This window comes from Cyprinodon variegatus, unplaced genomic scaffold, assembly GCF_000732505.1.
Source record: "Cyprinodon variegatus isolate N-32 unplaced genomic scaffold, C_variegatus-1.0 Scaffold79, whole genome shotgun sequence".
In the NCBI taxonomy this organism is placed as follows: domain Eukaryota; kingdom Metazoa; phylum Chordata; class Actinopteri; order Cyprinodontiformes; family Cyprinodontidae; genus Cyprinodon; species Cyprinodon variegatus.
Window position 1 is genome coordinate 507369 of NW_015150532.1, and position 14586 is coordinate 521954.

At 38.1% G+C, this 14586-nt stretch overlaps 1 protein-coding gene across 1 annotated transcript; it reads right to left on the reverse strand.

The window, feature by feature from the left end:
- Positions 1 to 332: 332 nt before the first annotated feature.
- Positions 333 to 13917, reverse strand: LOC107083613. Its single transcript, XM_015372976.1, has 14 exons — positions 13869 to 13917; positions 11045 to 11972; positions 10763 to 10951; positions 10130 to 10625; positions 7728 to 7857; positions 7428 to 7587; positions 7145 to 7268; positions 7013 to 7065; positions 6712 to 6775; positions 6556 to 6590; positions 5394 to 5457; positions 1160 to 1277; positions 788 to 821; positions 333 to 637 (listed from the first exon to the last, which is right to left on the reverse strand). Exons 1-14 carry the CDS (start codon positions 13875 to 13877, stop codon positions 522 to 524), a joined length of 2520 nt encoding a protein of 839 aa, XP_015228462.1. The 5' UTR covers positions 13878 to 13917; the 3' UTR covers positions 333 to 521.
- Positions 13918 to 14586: the final 669 nt, after the last annotated feature.

A 14586-nucleotide genomic window follows, 5' to 3' on the forward strand; every position in this document is an offset into this window, starting at 1 on the left:
GTATTACTGTTGCCACCATCTGTATTAGAGAGAAATAAATGGTAGGGGTGGCCATAGATTGCCCCCCAATCTATCTCTGTCCCTGGCTAGAGAAAACACAGCATCATCATGAGGGGATTTCACAGAGTTTAGTCAGCCAGAGGGTTAAGACAGCCTTTGTGTTTTTGAAGTTCCAGAGGAGGACTGAATACTTACTCCTACTTTGAATTAATGAAACGAAAGAGAAAGCACGTTTTTCCCATAAAAAAAAAACAGTTTCCAAATGAGAAAGAATGTCTTTATTTGATGTAACAAGGAAACAGAAACTGAAAGAAAAATCTCAAACCTTTAACACTTGAAGCAGCTGCAAAAAATAAATACATACATAAAAAAACTGTTTATTTCTACCCACTCCTGTGCAATAACTGTGTTTATCATCAGTTTATTGAATCTAAAGAAAATTAAAAAGTGATGGAAAGTGAGTGAAAACCTCTGGTGAAAATTGCAATTCTGGCAAAGTTAAATCAAAGAGATACCAAAGTTCATTTAATGTTAATTATGGAAAGGCCGTCCTGCAGCTCCCGTAGATCAGGTGGTGTCGGCGTACAGAGGAGGAGGAGGGAGGAACTCCACCTCTGTGAAGTCAATCTGCTGTTCGCTGCAACAGAAAAAAAACCCCAAACAGGATGCATTAGCTTGGATGAAGGATGCTTTAAGTACAGCGAGTAGGCTTCTCTGCTCGGCTAGCACAAACAGTGATCAAAGAGAGCCCAGCTTCTCCCTCTGATTAGACGGAAACAAGACTTACGGGTACGGAGGCTCCTCAACCGCACACAACAAGCCTAGATAAAGACAAGCAGATACACGTCACATCAACTTTGAACTGCTGTCTGGAAAATATGCAAAACCGGCTTGTCTCCGAGTTACTGGAGATAAATACGCCAGTTTGTTTTCCATTACGCCAGAAGTCACCGAGTGGTGTTTAGACTGCAGAGGCCCCCAAGGTGATCTGTGAGTGCCCTTCTTTTAGCTTCCCCATTATCAGTGAGAGAGAGAGAGGCTGTGACGTCAACAGAGTCAGGGTCAACATTAAACTGTCAACTTACTTGACGTGTCCGAACTTTAAACAAGACACAGAGAGAAGAAGCAAACGTTAACAGCAGAAGGAGACACTGCGTACTGTTGGCAGAGCTGTGTAAGAGGAACTGTACTTGATAGAAGCTGCTCCTCCGTCACCAAACTCATCATTGCTTTGTTGAAACAGCAAGGCCAGTTTCTGCAGAGCTTCTTGTCCAGTCCTGTAAAAAGCAGGGACACAGTTCTGAGTTGTATCTTTTTGACCTGCTGGACGGGAGGAACAAATGTGTGCACTGGATCCTCTCCATAACTTTTCAGACCATATTGTACCAAAAGTTAGAACATTTCTATTTAAAAAAAAAAAAAACTCCTATCTTAAAATCTGTTTATTTTTTTTGTTATTTATGCAGGCCAGTTAGTTATACATCAGCTTGTACACCTAAATTCGGCCAATCATATATCAACGGTCATCTGTCAATCACATTTTTTTCAGTCATAGCATCTTCATTCATATGTCGCAGCTAATATACGCAACGGTTGAAATAAGAATCATCTGCTTTACGACTGAATTTCTTCCCACTGTTTACGGGGATGGACGTCTGTGTCTTCTGCAGGTGTAGAGCTAACAGAACTGGCAGCGTTGCGAGGCAAGGGCTCAAACATGTAGAGTTGTAAGCCTTCGACACCAAACCAAGCTTCTGCCGCCCTGGCGTCCTCTTCCACAACAAATTCGTCCCCACTTTCCTACTCTAAATAAAAAATGTATGATGGAGGAGACTCATCCACGACCTCCGACACAGAACTCTCCTCCTCTTGCATGTTTCCACTGTCCATAGTGTTCCTTGACAGTGTCCTTTCTAATTCACCAATTTAGTGCTACTTTGTCCCAATGGAATTTCCCATTGGGAACCTACTAGCACTAAGTTGCTAACTGGTTAGTAAGGTGCTTCCGACAAATCAGCCACAACCAATAAGGCTTTCGAACCTTCCGCCACAACAATCCCACCCCCTTGATAAAAGACCAATCACATTCACTTGTGTAAAGCCGTGCACCACTCGGGAGAATTCGGAAATGCAACGGTTGGAACAGCCGCTTCCCTACGACTTTAAGGCACTGTTTATCTATTGGTTCTTTGATTTTTCTGTTAGAAACAAACAAGCGAAGTCCCCATTTGGGGTTTGTTTTAAAAATACTAAATTTAAAATCGAATGCAAAGCATTTCTCATTTTGGGTGTAGAGGGAAATATAAATTTAAAGTGAGCAAATTGCCTAAAGCTGCAAAACAATCAGTGTAACTGAAGTGTGCTCTTTGTTCATGAAAGGTTTTATTGATCGGCCGCCTTTTAAATACTTGATAATGCTAAAGTGTCTAGATACAGAGAGGAATCTGTAATTATGCAAAAACTTGATTTGGCGGACATGAGATTAGTAGAAGACAGAAACATTAAGAAATCCTGTCAGGAGAAGGAATCAGAATGATATTGGCAATAAAAACATAAGTCCATAAGAAACTGCAGGCCTTTTGTTTTATATTGTATCCTCATGTCCCCCCCCCACGTGCCTTTTGATAACTATGCTGAGAATATGGATAATGGGCCTTGTTTTTCCAGAAATGTCTACAGCCAAAGGTTTAAAATTTTGTCTTAAATCTTCTTTGAGCAGAGCCCCAAACATATCATATCTCTCCCCCATGGCACAAAGGTACCACCAGTAGCCAGCTCTGGTCCAGAAACGTGAACAAACAGCACTTTGTTTATATGTGTTTTTAAATATAATTTCATTTGATTGTGATCTAAACAAAAACAAAAAAAAAAACCATTTTAAAATTTGTTCCTTTAATTTTTGAAACTAGAATATTTGTATTTTAAATTTAATTGTAATATGTTAAAAGAAAGATCCAACATTTCATTTATTTTTTGTTTTTCCAACAGCAGTTTCTTTAAGGAAAATTCAGGTGCAGATTCTTTGTTTCAGCTAATGTCGAGGTGTTCAATGTATCTCCTTTGAGTTTGTGGGTTTCAATTGTCGATTTTTCACCAAGACAAAACTGATTTCAGATGAAATGCATCCTTTATCAGCTTTTCTGGTTCAGATCCAGGATTTGGGGTTAGGGTTGGAACACTTGTTGCCCACTTCACAGCAGATGAGGCTCCAGTCAGTCCATCAATCTTAAACTCCATCCTATCATCGCTTAAGAATGACATACCACCAAGATAATTCTTACTCCTCCACTTGAGGTAAGGGGGTGAGCCCAGCCTGGAGGGAGCCACTCCCTTTTTCCAATTGAAAATCAGGGCCTCAGACTTGGAGGAGCTGACTAATACTTTCCAATTGCCTTTTTACACTCTGCTGCAAACCGCCCCATCACAAATCAAACGTCAAGGTCTGAAGATGCTTTTAGAACCAAATCATCTGCAAACAGTGAAGAGAAGATATGCTGCTAGTTCCAAACCCACCACCTATCTCCTTTCTACAGCGTCTGAGGATGAAGATCATGAACCCCACAAACCACACCTGGGAGAATTTGCAATTGTTTATTTTTAATACATTTCTTAAGTGAGATGTTTCTATGGTATATTTATGTTTATTTTCTAGAGTTAACATTTCAATTATTAGAAAACTAATCTCCCAGCATTCTAGACATCATCTTTTGAACCATGTTCAATTGTTTTTTTAAGAATTAACTATATGTTGTATGGAGTGATTTTTTCCCTTATTGTTGAAAACAAAGAAAATAATTTGTAAATTTTAAGAAAAAAAAAAACTAACCCGAGATAAAAATCGAAAAAAAAAAAAAATGTTTTAAGTAAGTGCTGTTATCTCAGATTTTATTTTTCAAATTATTTTACTTTTTCATTTTTTTTTATTCTTAATTTTTACACTTTTCAGATTTTTTTCTATGTTATAGTTTTTTCCAAAATGCTTTCGTATCAAAATATTTCAAACTCATTTTTTCTTCAAATTTCGTTTCATAGATCACATCCTCTTCACTTCGAGTGGTGGGTTTTCCTCTGGAGCGAGGAGTGAAAACATTTCTATTGGTTTCCATGGATGTTGGTAACAGTGTTGTTTGGTCATTGAGCATCTTTATTGTGCCTGATTTGAAGAGAATTTAAGAAGTTCTGAGTGTGAATAAGAAGTTTTTCTAAGTTTCATTGCTGAATGGCATTTTTTTTCCAAATTTCAATTTACAGAACTCGTTCTTTGCTTGCAAAAATAATAATTAAAAAAACATCACTTCATACAGTTGCTGATGGGTTTAATTTTCTATGTAATTTACAGTATTTTTCCTTCTCAGTTTGACCAAAAGTAGAAATTCCATTTCATTTCAATTTCACCCAGACTGGACAGAGAGTCTGGGACTTCACTTCGTAAGTCCTGTCAAGTATTTAAATTTAGATTCAACTCTTATGTCCTACAGGACTGTGCTGCCACAACCAGCTTTAGTATCAATGCCACTAATATATTTTTAACCTCTTCTAATCAGGACACCTTCTTCCCCATGTTTCCTTTGTCCCCAACATAGCCTGTGGCCATCTTTATCCTTATTTTGCCCTTGCCACTGTTCCACAAAGGCCAGATTAGTGGTGTGCATGACTAGTGATTGTCCTCTCAGTAGATTCTCCTACCTAATCTATGGATATCTGCAGCTGCTCCTTAAACTGCTGTTTCCATGGCTTCACTCTGCCGTTTGGCCTCTGATGTTCTTCACATAACTTCTGTATAACAGAGGTTCTGCTTTGACTAATTAGCTAATGTTTGAAGCCTGTGGAAATGTTCTAGGAGTGTCAGAGTATAGAGGCATTAGGATACATGCCAATACCCTAACTCTTGATAAAAATAATTAAAAATAAGAACGGTGTTTCATTGTTCTTCCACTTCACAATTATTGTCTACTTTTTCTTTGCATTTTACATAAATAGTACAGAACACTAAACTTTAAGTTGTAATACAATCAACATAGAGGTATATTTACTTTTTAAGGCACTGTTTCCTTTCAGGAAGGTGGTCCTGGGTTCAAATCCAGACCTTTGTTCTTCCCCCATAGAGTTTGCATGTTCTCCGCACACATGTGTGGGTTCTCACTGGGTACTCCAGTTTCTTCTTTCCAAAAACATGACTGTTAATATATCTGCTCTCCCTAAATTGTGGTTTCCTGTTGGTGCCTGTCTTCAGCAGTCACAGGGCTGGAGATAGAGACCAGCGTCAACATGACCATATAAGGACCAGTGAGTTTATATGGATGGATCCCTTCTCTAAAGCCTTAACTGTTAACCCGTAAGTTGCATAAAAAGCTTTGCTTTCTCAGCTGTTGCAGGGTGTATTTGGGACTTACTGTGTGTGCTGGTCTTCCAGGTTACTGTCACTGAGGGTATGCTGTCCTTCCACATGAACGCATGCTGATAAAGTCACAACACAAAGGAGACATGTATGAGACAGAGGAAAGAGGTGAGCCATCCAAAGCTAGCAGGACTCAAGCAAAAAGGTGAGTTTAAACTAATCATTAGAAATAATCATACTTGTTAAACTCGTTAAACCCTAAAAATACCTAGGTTGTTAAATGTAATGAATGTTGGACAGTTTTTCCCAACCATGGTACAATGCTCTAAGGTATAAATTCTAATGTTTTAACAGAAGCAAAGATACCTTTGTCAGGATAAAAGTCAACATAATTACTGCATAAAGCCGGGCATACAATATACGATTTTTTCAATCGTTGCACACAGATACCACTCAAAATGTAAAACAAAACCACAGGGTTTTAATGTTCACAGCTAACGATGCCTGTTGTCAACCTGTGAGGCCCGAAGCTCTGATGTGACCTTACGACGGCCGACTGAATTTCAAACGTTTGATTTTCTCCCGACCTTACGATTCCTAATCAGGAGGTGCGTCATGAGAGGCTGATCGGCCCTCTTTACCCCCGTACACTACATGACGCACGATCAGGCTGACGGCCTGATCAAAACATTTTCACACGACTGAAGAATCGGCCCGAAAAGGGCAAAAAAATAAATAAAAAAAATCATACAGTGTACGTGTGGCTTAAAAAACTAGGTTAGAGGCAGTGTTGGAAAGGTTACTTAAAAAAAAAAGTCACTAGTTATAGTAATTTCTCCCAAAAATAACTGAATTAGTAACTCCATTACTGCACAATCAAAGCGCCTAGTTACTAGGCAAAGTGACGTTACTTTTTATGATCTAATACATAAACAGAAAACACCCAAGACTTCGGAGGATACAGCGGTCCTCTCCTTTTTATCTAGACAAAAAGAAGGTTGCATTTGTCGGCCACAAACGAAGCAGTCTTTGCATCCCAACAGGCCCCGCCACCGCACTATGTCGTATCAGCTGACTAATCTGGCCTTCAGAGGACGCAGCCTCTGGATTCAAGCACAATCACTTCAACTGAATGTTCAAACATAACAGAGAGTCTATCCTTTCCTTCAAATAGGAGGACTGGATTTAGTACTTCATTAGAATAACCATATACTTACATATTTCTGGCTCCGAAACTGTCTGCTGAGCAATCCTACAGTAAAAAAGTGGAGAAACGACTATTTGCACATGAAAGACAAAAGGAAAACAAAAATTTGACTATAGGACATCACAAAGGGTTTTATGGGGCTGACTAGCAACAATAAATATCTTACTGGCTTTCATAGGATGCTGAAAGAACTTCATCCTCACAGGCCCACTCCTCGCTGTCATCTGTGACTGCAGAAAAACAAACTGCAGTGATTAAAGTCAGCATGTCTGCTGATGAGAGATGTTTAGCAGCCTTAGCTTGCACCGAATTCCTCCTCAGCAGTAAAATAACACAGCTTTAAAGCAGATGGCGAGCGACTGACTTGATGCTTTGTCCATCAACAAGTGCAAACATTTTCTGGACCATTCCGTGTTTTTTACCAAGTGAATGATTGAAATGTAACAGACAGGTTGAAAAGGACTCACACAGAGGCTTTGGACACTTACAGCTGCTTGTCAGAAGAGGGGGGTTGGAGGATCTGGAAAACAGAAACCAAAAATGTCATGGCTTATTTCACATATGGAGTTTTGATACTATTAATCTTTTTTTTGAAGTACCTGCTTCCGATGCTGATGGTGTCGGGCTCCACATAGGCTCCTCGTCCAGCTGCTTGAGCCTTTTTGCCGAGTTCCAGCATGTCCTTGATATTCAGCTCAACATTCATCACTGAAATATAACCGTCTACGATGTAGAGGGGGGCAACAGATACAGACAATGTGGTAAATTTGGCTTAAATCAAAGAGAAGGAAAGATATTTATGCTACTGTATGGCACAAGCTCATTACCTCAACACATAATGCAAGTGGATTATTAATTCAAAAATAAAATGATTTAACCTACACTTGTTGTTGGAATCCCTGGCCAACCATTTGCCTTTAGGGCAGTTGGTGGTTCGGATGATGCTGACCGTGTCCCCGCTTTTCACCGGCAGGTCGTTCTTCCGGACTTTACTGGCCCCGGTGACCTTAGCGTGGTACATCGCCTCCTCCTGCCCGGTCACCTTCACAGACGGCAAGGAAATAAAATATATCACCGCTTAGAGTTTTAAATAAATCTATATTCATCCAGATGTTCAAAGTTGTTTTGTTTTTTTATTCAAATAAAGGTTTCAAACAAGTTATCCAGAATTGTATTCCTTACTTTGAACTTTTTTTTCATTTCATTTTCTTTCTTCTCCCTCTCTTTTTGCTCCTTTCTCTCCTTTTCAAGTCGCTGTTTCTCCCTCTTCCTCTGGTCTTTATGATCTGCAGTGTTGGGGCTCGTGTTTTGCCTAAAAAAAAAAAAAAAGTGTCATACTCTTTAATAACAAAAACACATGACAACAGGTGGGATGGGCGAGCTGCAGTTCTCAAGATCGCTTTCCAACGTCCTGTGTTGAATAAAATGTCTGGGAAACATTAAAAAAAAAAGCTATCGACTTATAAATAAGATTAGATGAACCCAAAAATTAAAAAAAAAAAAAATCAAGCGTACACATACCATGGATGCCGTGGTCGTTTGTGAAGACATGCTTCCCCCTTCTGGAAACGAGCACAGGAGTTAACATGCATGTAGCCCCCACATCCTGAAAACATTCCCATCAGAACATTTTCCATATATGGCATCAGAGCAACATAACTCATAACTTATGAATTTTATACGCTTTTACACAAGCAATACAAAAGTGTGAAAGAAAAAAAAAATCATGTAATAGAACTCCAATTAAAACGGTTGCATTCAAACAAACAGTAAATATAAACAATGCTGGTATGTCTCAGGTTTATGAAAAAGCAAATATGGAGATGCACTGAAAAGGGAGGAACTTTCTGCAGAAAAACAAGTAATCATGCTCTTGAAAAAGCGGACATTTGCTGGAAAGAGGTTAAGAACAGCCGTTAGATGACATCTCCTTGATAATTCGCCACCATGTTTGAAGGGGAAACAGCAAATGTTTGAAAAAATATGCTGCAATAAGAAAAAATTCTAAAATTGACACTACACATCAGCATCCATCCAACAGTGTTAGGATCATGCAGCAGGGAACGTTTTCGGGGAAAAAGTTGGAGACGATGGGAAGATGGATGGAGCTAAATACAAGGCAGGTAGATCTGAACTACTTTACAGACTATTGGGACAGGAGTAATATTGATACATAGCACATTTGCACCATACACTTGTTTTGTACTTTTCCATCTTTCGTTCCTCCACTTTGTGAGCTTTAGCATTTAGGCTCTCTGTCATATATCTGGATGGAGGCTCTGCTGCTGTGAGATTCTGCCCACCAGGCTAAATAGTTCACTTGCATGGAAAACAAAAAATCATAACATTTTGAATATATTAACCACCAGTTATTGCAGTTCAAATCCTCATATGCGATATAAAAATTGCACCCGAATTAAGAAGCTAATATATTTTAGATACATTGTACAGCATTATAACAGGTTGTGTGAGTGATGCCTGTTTAAAGCTAAAATTGATTTAAACTGGAAGGGAGATTCACAAAAGATAATCGAGCAGATTTCTGCCCAGATTTTCTCTTTCCTGGAGGTTGGAAGATCAACAGGGCAACATATTGATTGCCTAGATTCGTTATTCTTTGTGGCGCCATGATTTCAATGCAGTATAGGCTGCATACTTAAAAAAAAAAAAAAAAAAAACATCTCATCATACTTAAAGAATTTGCTCATTAAAATGTTGACCTGATAATTAACTTTTTTACCCATACACAAGTAAAATAATGATTTTCTACCTCTTGCGTAACGTTTACTGTGGGACTCTAATCTGTACACAGACCCTTCAGCAGCAAAAACAGTAAAAACTTTGAAATCGCATACATAGATGTATGCATCTCTAGATGTTTGGTGAGATTTCCTGCCTGATAGGTATATGTTCTGAGTGCCTGTGGTGGGATTTGTTTGAACACTCTGTACGACCAAAACTGCTCTATCCCCATTTTTTTTTTATGATCAACTGTGGTGTCTAAAAATAGTCATCTGATAATTATAAAATGTTGCAGTGTGGTCCATTCTTCAGCCTCCCTGAGAAACTTTTAACACCATCAAAATGAATAAATCCATTTCTCAGACATCCACTTCTTTCTGTTGGTTTTTCACACAATCTCTCTTATTTATTCACAAATATGTAGTTTTGATTAGATACAAAATAGAGATCGTTAAGGTATGAATAACCTCACTGATGCAATTCAAATGTATCCAATTGCATCATTATTTTACATTAATAAAAGGTCAAGATAGCTTACCTTTGAGTTCCTGTTAGCATATGGATCTGGATGAAAGGAGATAATTAAATTACACCAATGCTGACACAGCTTTTAATGTTAAAGAAAAAAAAAAGACAAACTTAACTCTTCAGTCTGCTTTTTTGTTTCGCCGATATCTGGCTTTCAAGGAGCTTCTTGATCTCAACATCTTCATAAAGGTTATCACACGTTTCATAGTAGCTGTTCTGGTGAGGTTTGCTAGAAAACAAACGATCCAGATGTGTGAATAATAACCTGCAGCTGCGTATGAACATGAACCATCTGTTCCAGGTTCCTACAGTACCTTGGTTGGGTTTGAGTTTCATACCCTGATGCTGGATGGTCTGCAAGCTCAGGTTCTTCTTGGATAGACAGTTTCTCAACAACAGAATTGAGATACGCATCTACAGCTGCCTCTTCGCTGTAGGACGGGGGCTCTGGTAGAGGCAGCTCTGGAAACTCTGGTAGGTTTACTGGTTCAGGAAAGCTTGCTGGATCAAGGGGTATTATGTGTGGGCTGCCAAGGTTTAGATCTTGGTCCACATTGCTCCTATTGGTCTCTACTGGCTCCCAAACTGACGAGGCACAGTCTGGAGCCACATAATCTGGAACCTCAAATCTGAGGGGTGTTGTAAGATTACCAACAACTATGTTTAAGGCTTCAATTTCTAATGCAGCCACGTCAACGGGTTCGCCCTCTGGTGTTTCCAACTCTGAAGTCTCAAAGTCTGGAAAATCCGGAGCATCCAGCACAGAGAATTCCTCCTTGTTTGGTGTTTGGCACCAAACAGGTGATACTTCTAGAAAAAAAAAGGGAAATTAAAAGAAATTTATTTAGCTAAATGAAGACTTTTTAGATCCACAGAGGTTAGGACAAGGCTTAGAGTGAGGTAAAGAAGACTACACTGGCTCTGAAGTCAAATACAGCAGGTTTTACCTTTAAATTGGCCTGGATGGTAAGAGCTCAGATCAACTGTTGGAGGTCTGGTTGGCTTTACTGGAGCGGCTCCAAGTGTCCACATCTCAGGTAGCTGCTTCTTTAAGGGAATCTGGGGGGAACAAGCTCCAACAGACCTCAGTGGCAGTTGTTCGGCTTTCACTACAAGAAGTTTCTCTAAAGTTGGCTCTTTGGAAGAAGAAAAACATACATGGCAAGTTATTCAAAAACCCACATCAAATTTAAAAAATCAGAATGAAATATTTCATATGAATAACATACTACGAGCGGAGTTGTTTGCTTTGAAGAAAGGTCGAGCGGAAATATAGGCAAAGTGTGGAAGGCACACGGGTGGAGCTAGGAGGACATCTGAACCGACGCCGTCGGGATTCCTTGGAGACAAAGGGAAGGTCTTCCCTCTACAGCTGTAGTCAGGTGAGGGCAAACTTTTGGGTTTAGAGGGAATCATAATCTGACGCCTCGAAAGCTTTTTTTTGGCCTTCTCCAGTGTGCTCAGAATCCTGTTTTCAGAGTCAGGGTAGGTTGCTGGTGGAGGAGAGGTGACGGCGGATTCAGGACTGTAATCAGAGGGATCACTTTGGAGGGAACCCTGTTCTTCGGTGATCCGTTTTTCCTTCGTGCACAATTCACCGGTAGCACTACTGGGCCTGTAGCTTAAATCATCATATGTGGGCTCATCTCCATTATCGGCTGAGTGCTTGGATGCCTTGGCTGATTTGAAAGGAAGCAACAAACCCTTTTTCTTGATCTTAGCATGTGGGAAAACTCCTCTTTCTGTCTCTGATTCCAGTTTGTGCTCCTTTCCAGCAGGTGGATCCACCTTATGGTCTTTAACAGGGAGGACGGGGAGCATAGGAGGCATGTGTCGGTCTTTGAAGGAATGCTTCGATGAGTTTTCTCCATTTGCAAGCTGTGATGAAGGAGATGTCGGCCTAGGGTGAGGTGGAAAGGGAATGGGCCGCCTGCCTCCGGATGACCAATGCCCATCCCTGGAGAGGACACGGGGAACCTCAGGAGTCTGGTTTTCCACAGCCATGGCAGTACCGCTGACCACTGAGCTGGAGTGTCCTAAATGCGGTTGAAGGAGTTTGGGTTTTTCAGCAACTGCTGGTCGACCGTTCTTTGAATGAGCCAAGAAACCCTCCTCCTGAAATTTTGCCCTTATTGCTTTGAAGTTAATTTGACCTTCCTTTCAAAAAAAAAAAGGAAAAGAAAAAAAGGGGGAAAAAAGGGAAATAGTTAGGAAAGAGATTATTGACATTTTGTTCTAGTTTGGCTGATGTTGAATTATTAAAGCCATACTTGTAACTTACCACACTGTGAAAATACAAAAAACAAACAAAAAAATTTGCTTTTTTGTGTAGATAATATATTTTGCTCCGTAAAATTGAAAAACTAAGGGTTAACCGTAGGAAAACTTATTTAAGACAGTTCAGAAAACCAACATAGTTGTGGTTTTTGAAATTAATGATTAAGTTCCCAGTTTATAGACCTTTAAGTTGTAGGTTATTTCAACAGGTAAAAGTTCTGCTCTTTTCGATGTTTTTTTTTTTTTGTTTTTTTTTGTGAAATGCAGGAAAATTTACTTTTGGATTTTATAATAACAGAAATTGTTGTTAAAAGAGAGTCTGACAAAAAAACAAAACAAAAAAAAAAACATTGTACCTTCTACCCCAATTAGAAGAAAGCTTCTTATTGATCACTAAAGTCTAGACTCTCTCTAGAGTCTAAAGTCAAAGGAGCTGGCCTTTTGTTTAGAGAGGAGAGCGTTGCTTCTTTGAGCTACTGCAAAGGTTGGCGGTTTGAAACTAAAATTTTCCCTGTCCCGAAAAAAAAAAAGGGTAGCTAAAACTACAGATAACAAATTTAAATAAGAAATAAGAGTTAATAAGCTCTAGATAAGAAGCATGATTCTTAAGTGAAAACTTTATGATTTGTAGTTTATGACATTTTCTACGTTACTTACATAAAGTTGGAAAATTCAGGATTCTAAGTTACCACAGCATAGAATTTAAGCTTTAGAGAAAACCTCCAAAAGTTGACGAGCTAAAATAAAAATCTTACAGAAGTTTTTTCACTTAAACAGTTTAGTCCCATTTAAAACATTTTAGAGACGTTTTAAATGTTCAGACACAAAAAAATATAGCTGGAGGTTGAATAAACATTTATTTGTTTCTTTGTTTCTTAAAATCTGTAGAAAAAATATTTTATACATTTTCCCATATTTAAATATTTTATCATTGAGTTTTGAAATGAGTTCTGAAATTAGTGACAACATGGATGCATCAATATTGCTGTTATTTTGTTGTTTATTTTGCATTTTAAAATGAGGAAAAGCACAAACAAATCTTACACTTAATGCCAGATTTTTAAAAAGCCATTTTAAATAGGATAATCATTTAACCTATGATAAAAAAAACTATAAAATAAAAATTTTTACATAAAAGCACACTTCCCATATTACCACATGAAATGTGGACAAATCTATACAATAGTAGCACTATAAATTTCAATACTAAAATAAAGGAAATTTATATTTTTGCTTAAAGATTAATGTTAAATCAGATCTGCATTTTCAGTTGGACATTTTTGGCCACTGAGAACTATATTATATATATATATATATATATATATATATATATATATATATATATACTCACTATATTTAGCTACTTTAAAAAGAATCATTAATACAAACAGTGTGTGAAAAATGCATCCATTATTGTTTTAGAACATTAGTAACCAAACTATTATAATTGTATGGGATTCTCAGTATTAGTTAAACTCAATTAGCACAGGTTAATACAGAAGAGGCTTAGGGCCACTGAATAAAAAAAGTTAACAGATTTTTAAATATTTCAGTTTAATGTGGGAAAAAGGTCAGAATTCAGAAAAAAAAGTCAGAATCAGAGTTTTTTTCCCCCTCATATTATGCTGAAAAAAACCCTTAAAAATCAGTTAACTTTTTTTTTTTTTTCCAGTGGCCCTAATCCTCTTACGTAGATTAGGCAGGTTAATTGTGGTTTTGATATCCCAGAAATGATACCAAAATCTATATTTTTTTTCTTACAGCTTTCGGATTTACCTCTTCCATGCTTGTGGGCTTTATTCATCGCCGACCAGAGCTCCTGGAAAACAGGTTATTGTTTGAAAACACTTGGAAACATCAATGCAGTGAACAGCTTTCAGTAGCTGAAACAAATCTCTCCAAACTCACCGTCAAACTCCGACACACCTGCGTAAGAGGCGCGCCCTGTGCGCGCGCTTCCGCTGACGCAGCCAGCAAATCAGAAGAGTCCTTATGGCGGTACATTTACCTGCATTTCACCTTTTCCCGACCCTCAAAAAGTTAAGAAATATTAATATACCTTTCTGATGGGTATACTTGGTAACAACTCAGTGTACTGGTACTAATAAATGGCTTTTAGAAATAGACAAAGTGGTAATACATCGCACCTAAAGAAGGAAAATCAAATCAAACCTATTATAAACAAAATGCTTAAATAAAAAAGTTTAATGATTATATTGGAATGATTTCGAGAAAGAAAAAAAAACAACAAATTTATCTCTAATTTTATCGACTGTAGAAATGTATAATGTCAAAGAGATCAGTAATAAATTAAAATTAATTAAAAAGGTTCATAAAAAGTTTTAATTTCCGCTTTATATCCAAGGTAACAGGACCATTTTTAATTTAACTAAGTGCGAAGGAACAGGTCCCTATGCTGACTGGAAAAAGACAGATTTAAAAGTGTTTTCCTGGTTTGGATAAATATTCTCATAAAAGCAAAGCTGTTTTATTT

Excerpts from the sequence above, each read along its gene's own strand:
- LOC107083613 (XM_015372976.1), bottom strand. Across the intron at positions 7,858-10,129 it reads GAAACTCAAACCCAACCAAG|GCAAAACACGAGCCCCAACA; the intron begins GTACTGTAGGAA and ends TTTTTTTTTTAG. Across the intron at positions 822-1,159 it reads CTTACACAGCTCTGCCAACA|GCTTGTTGTGTGCGGTTGAG; the intron begins GTACGCAGTGTC and ends GTCTTTATCTAG.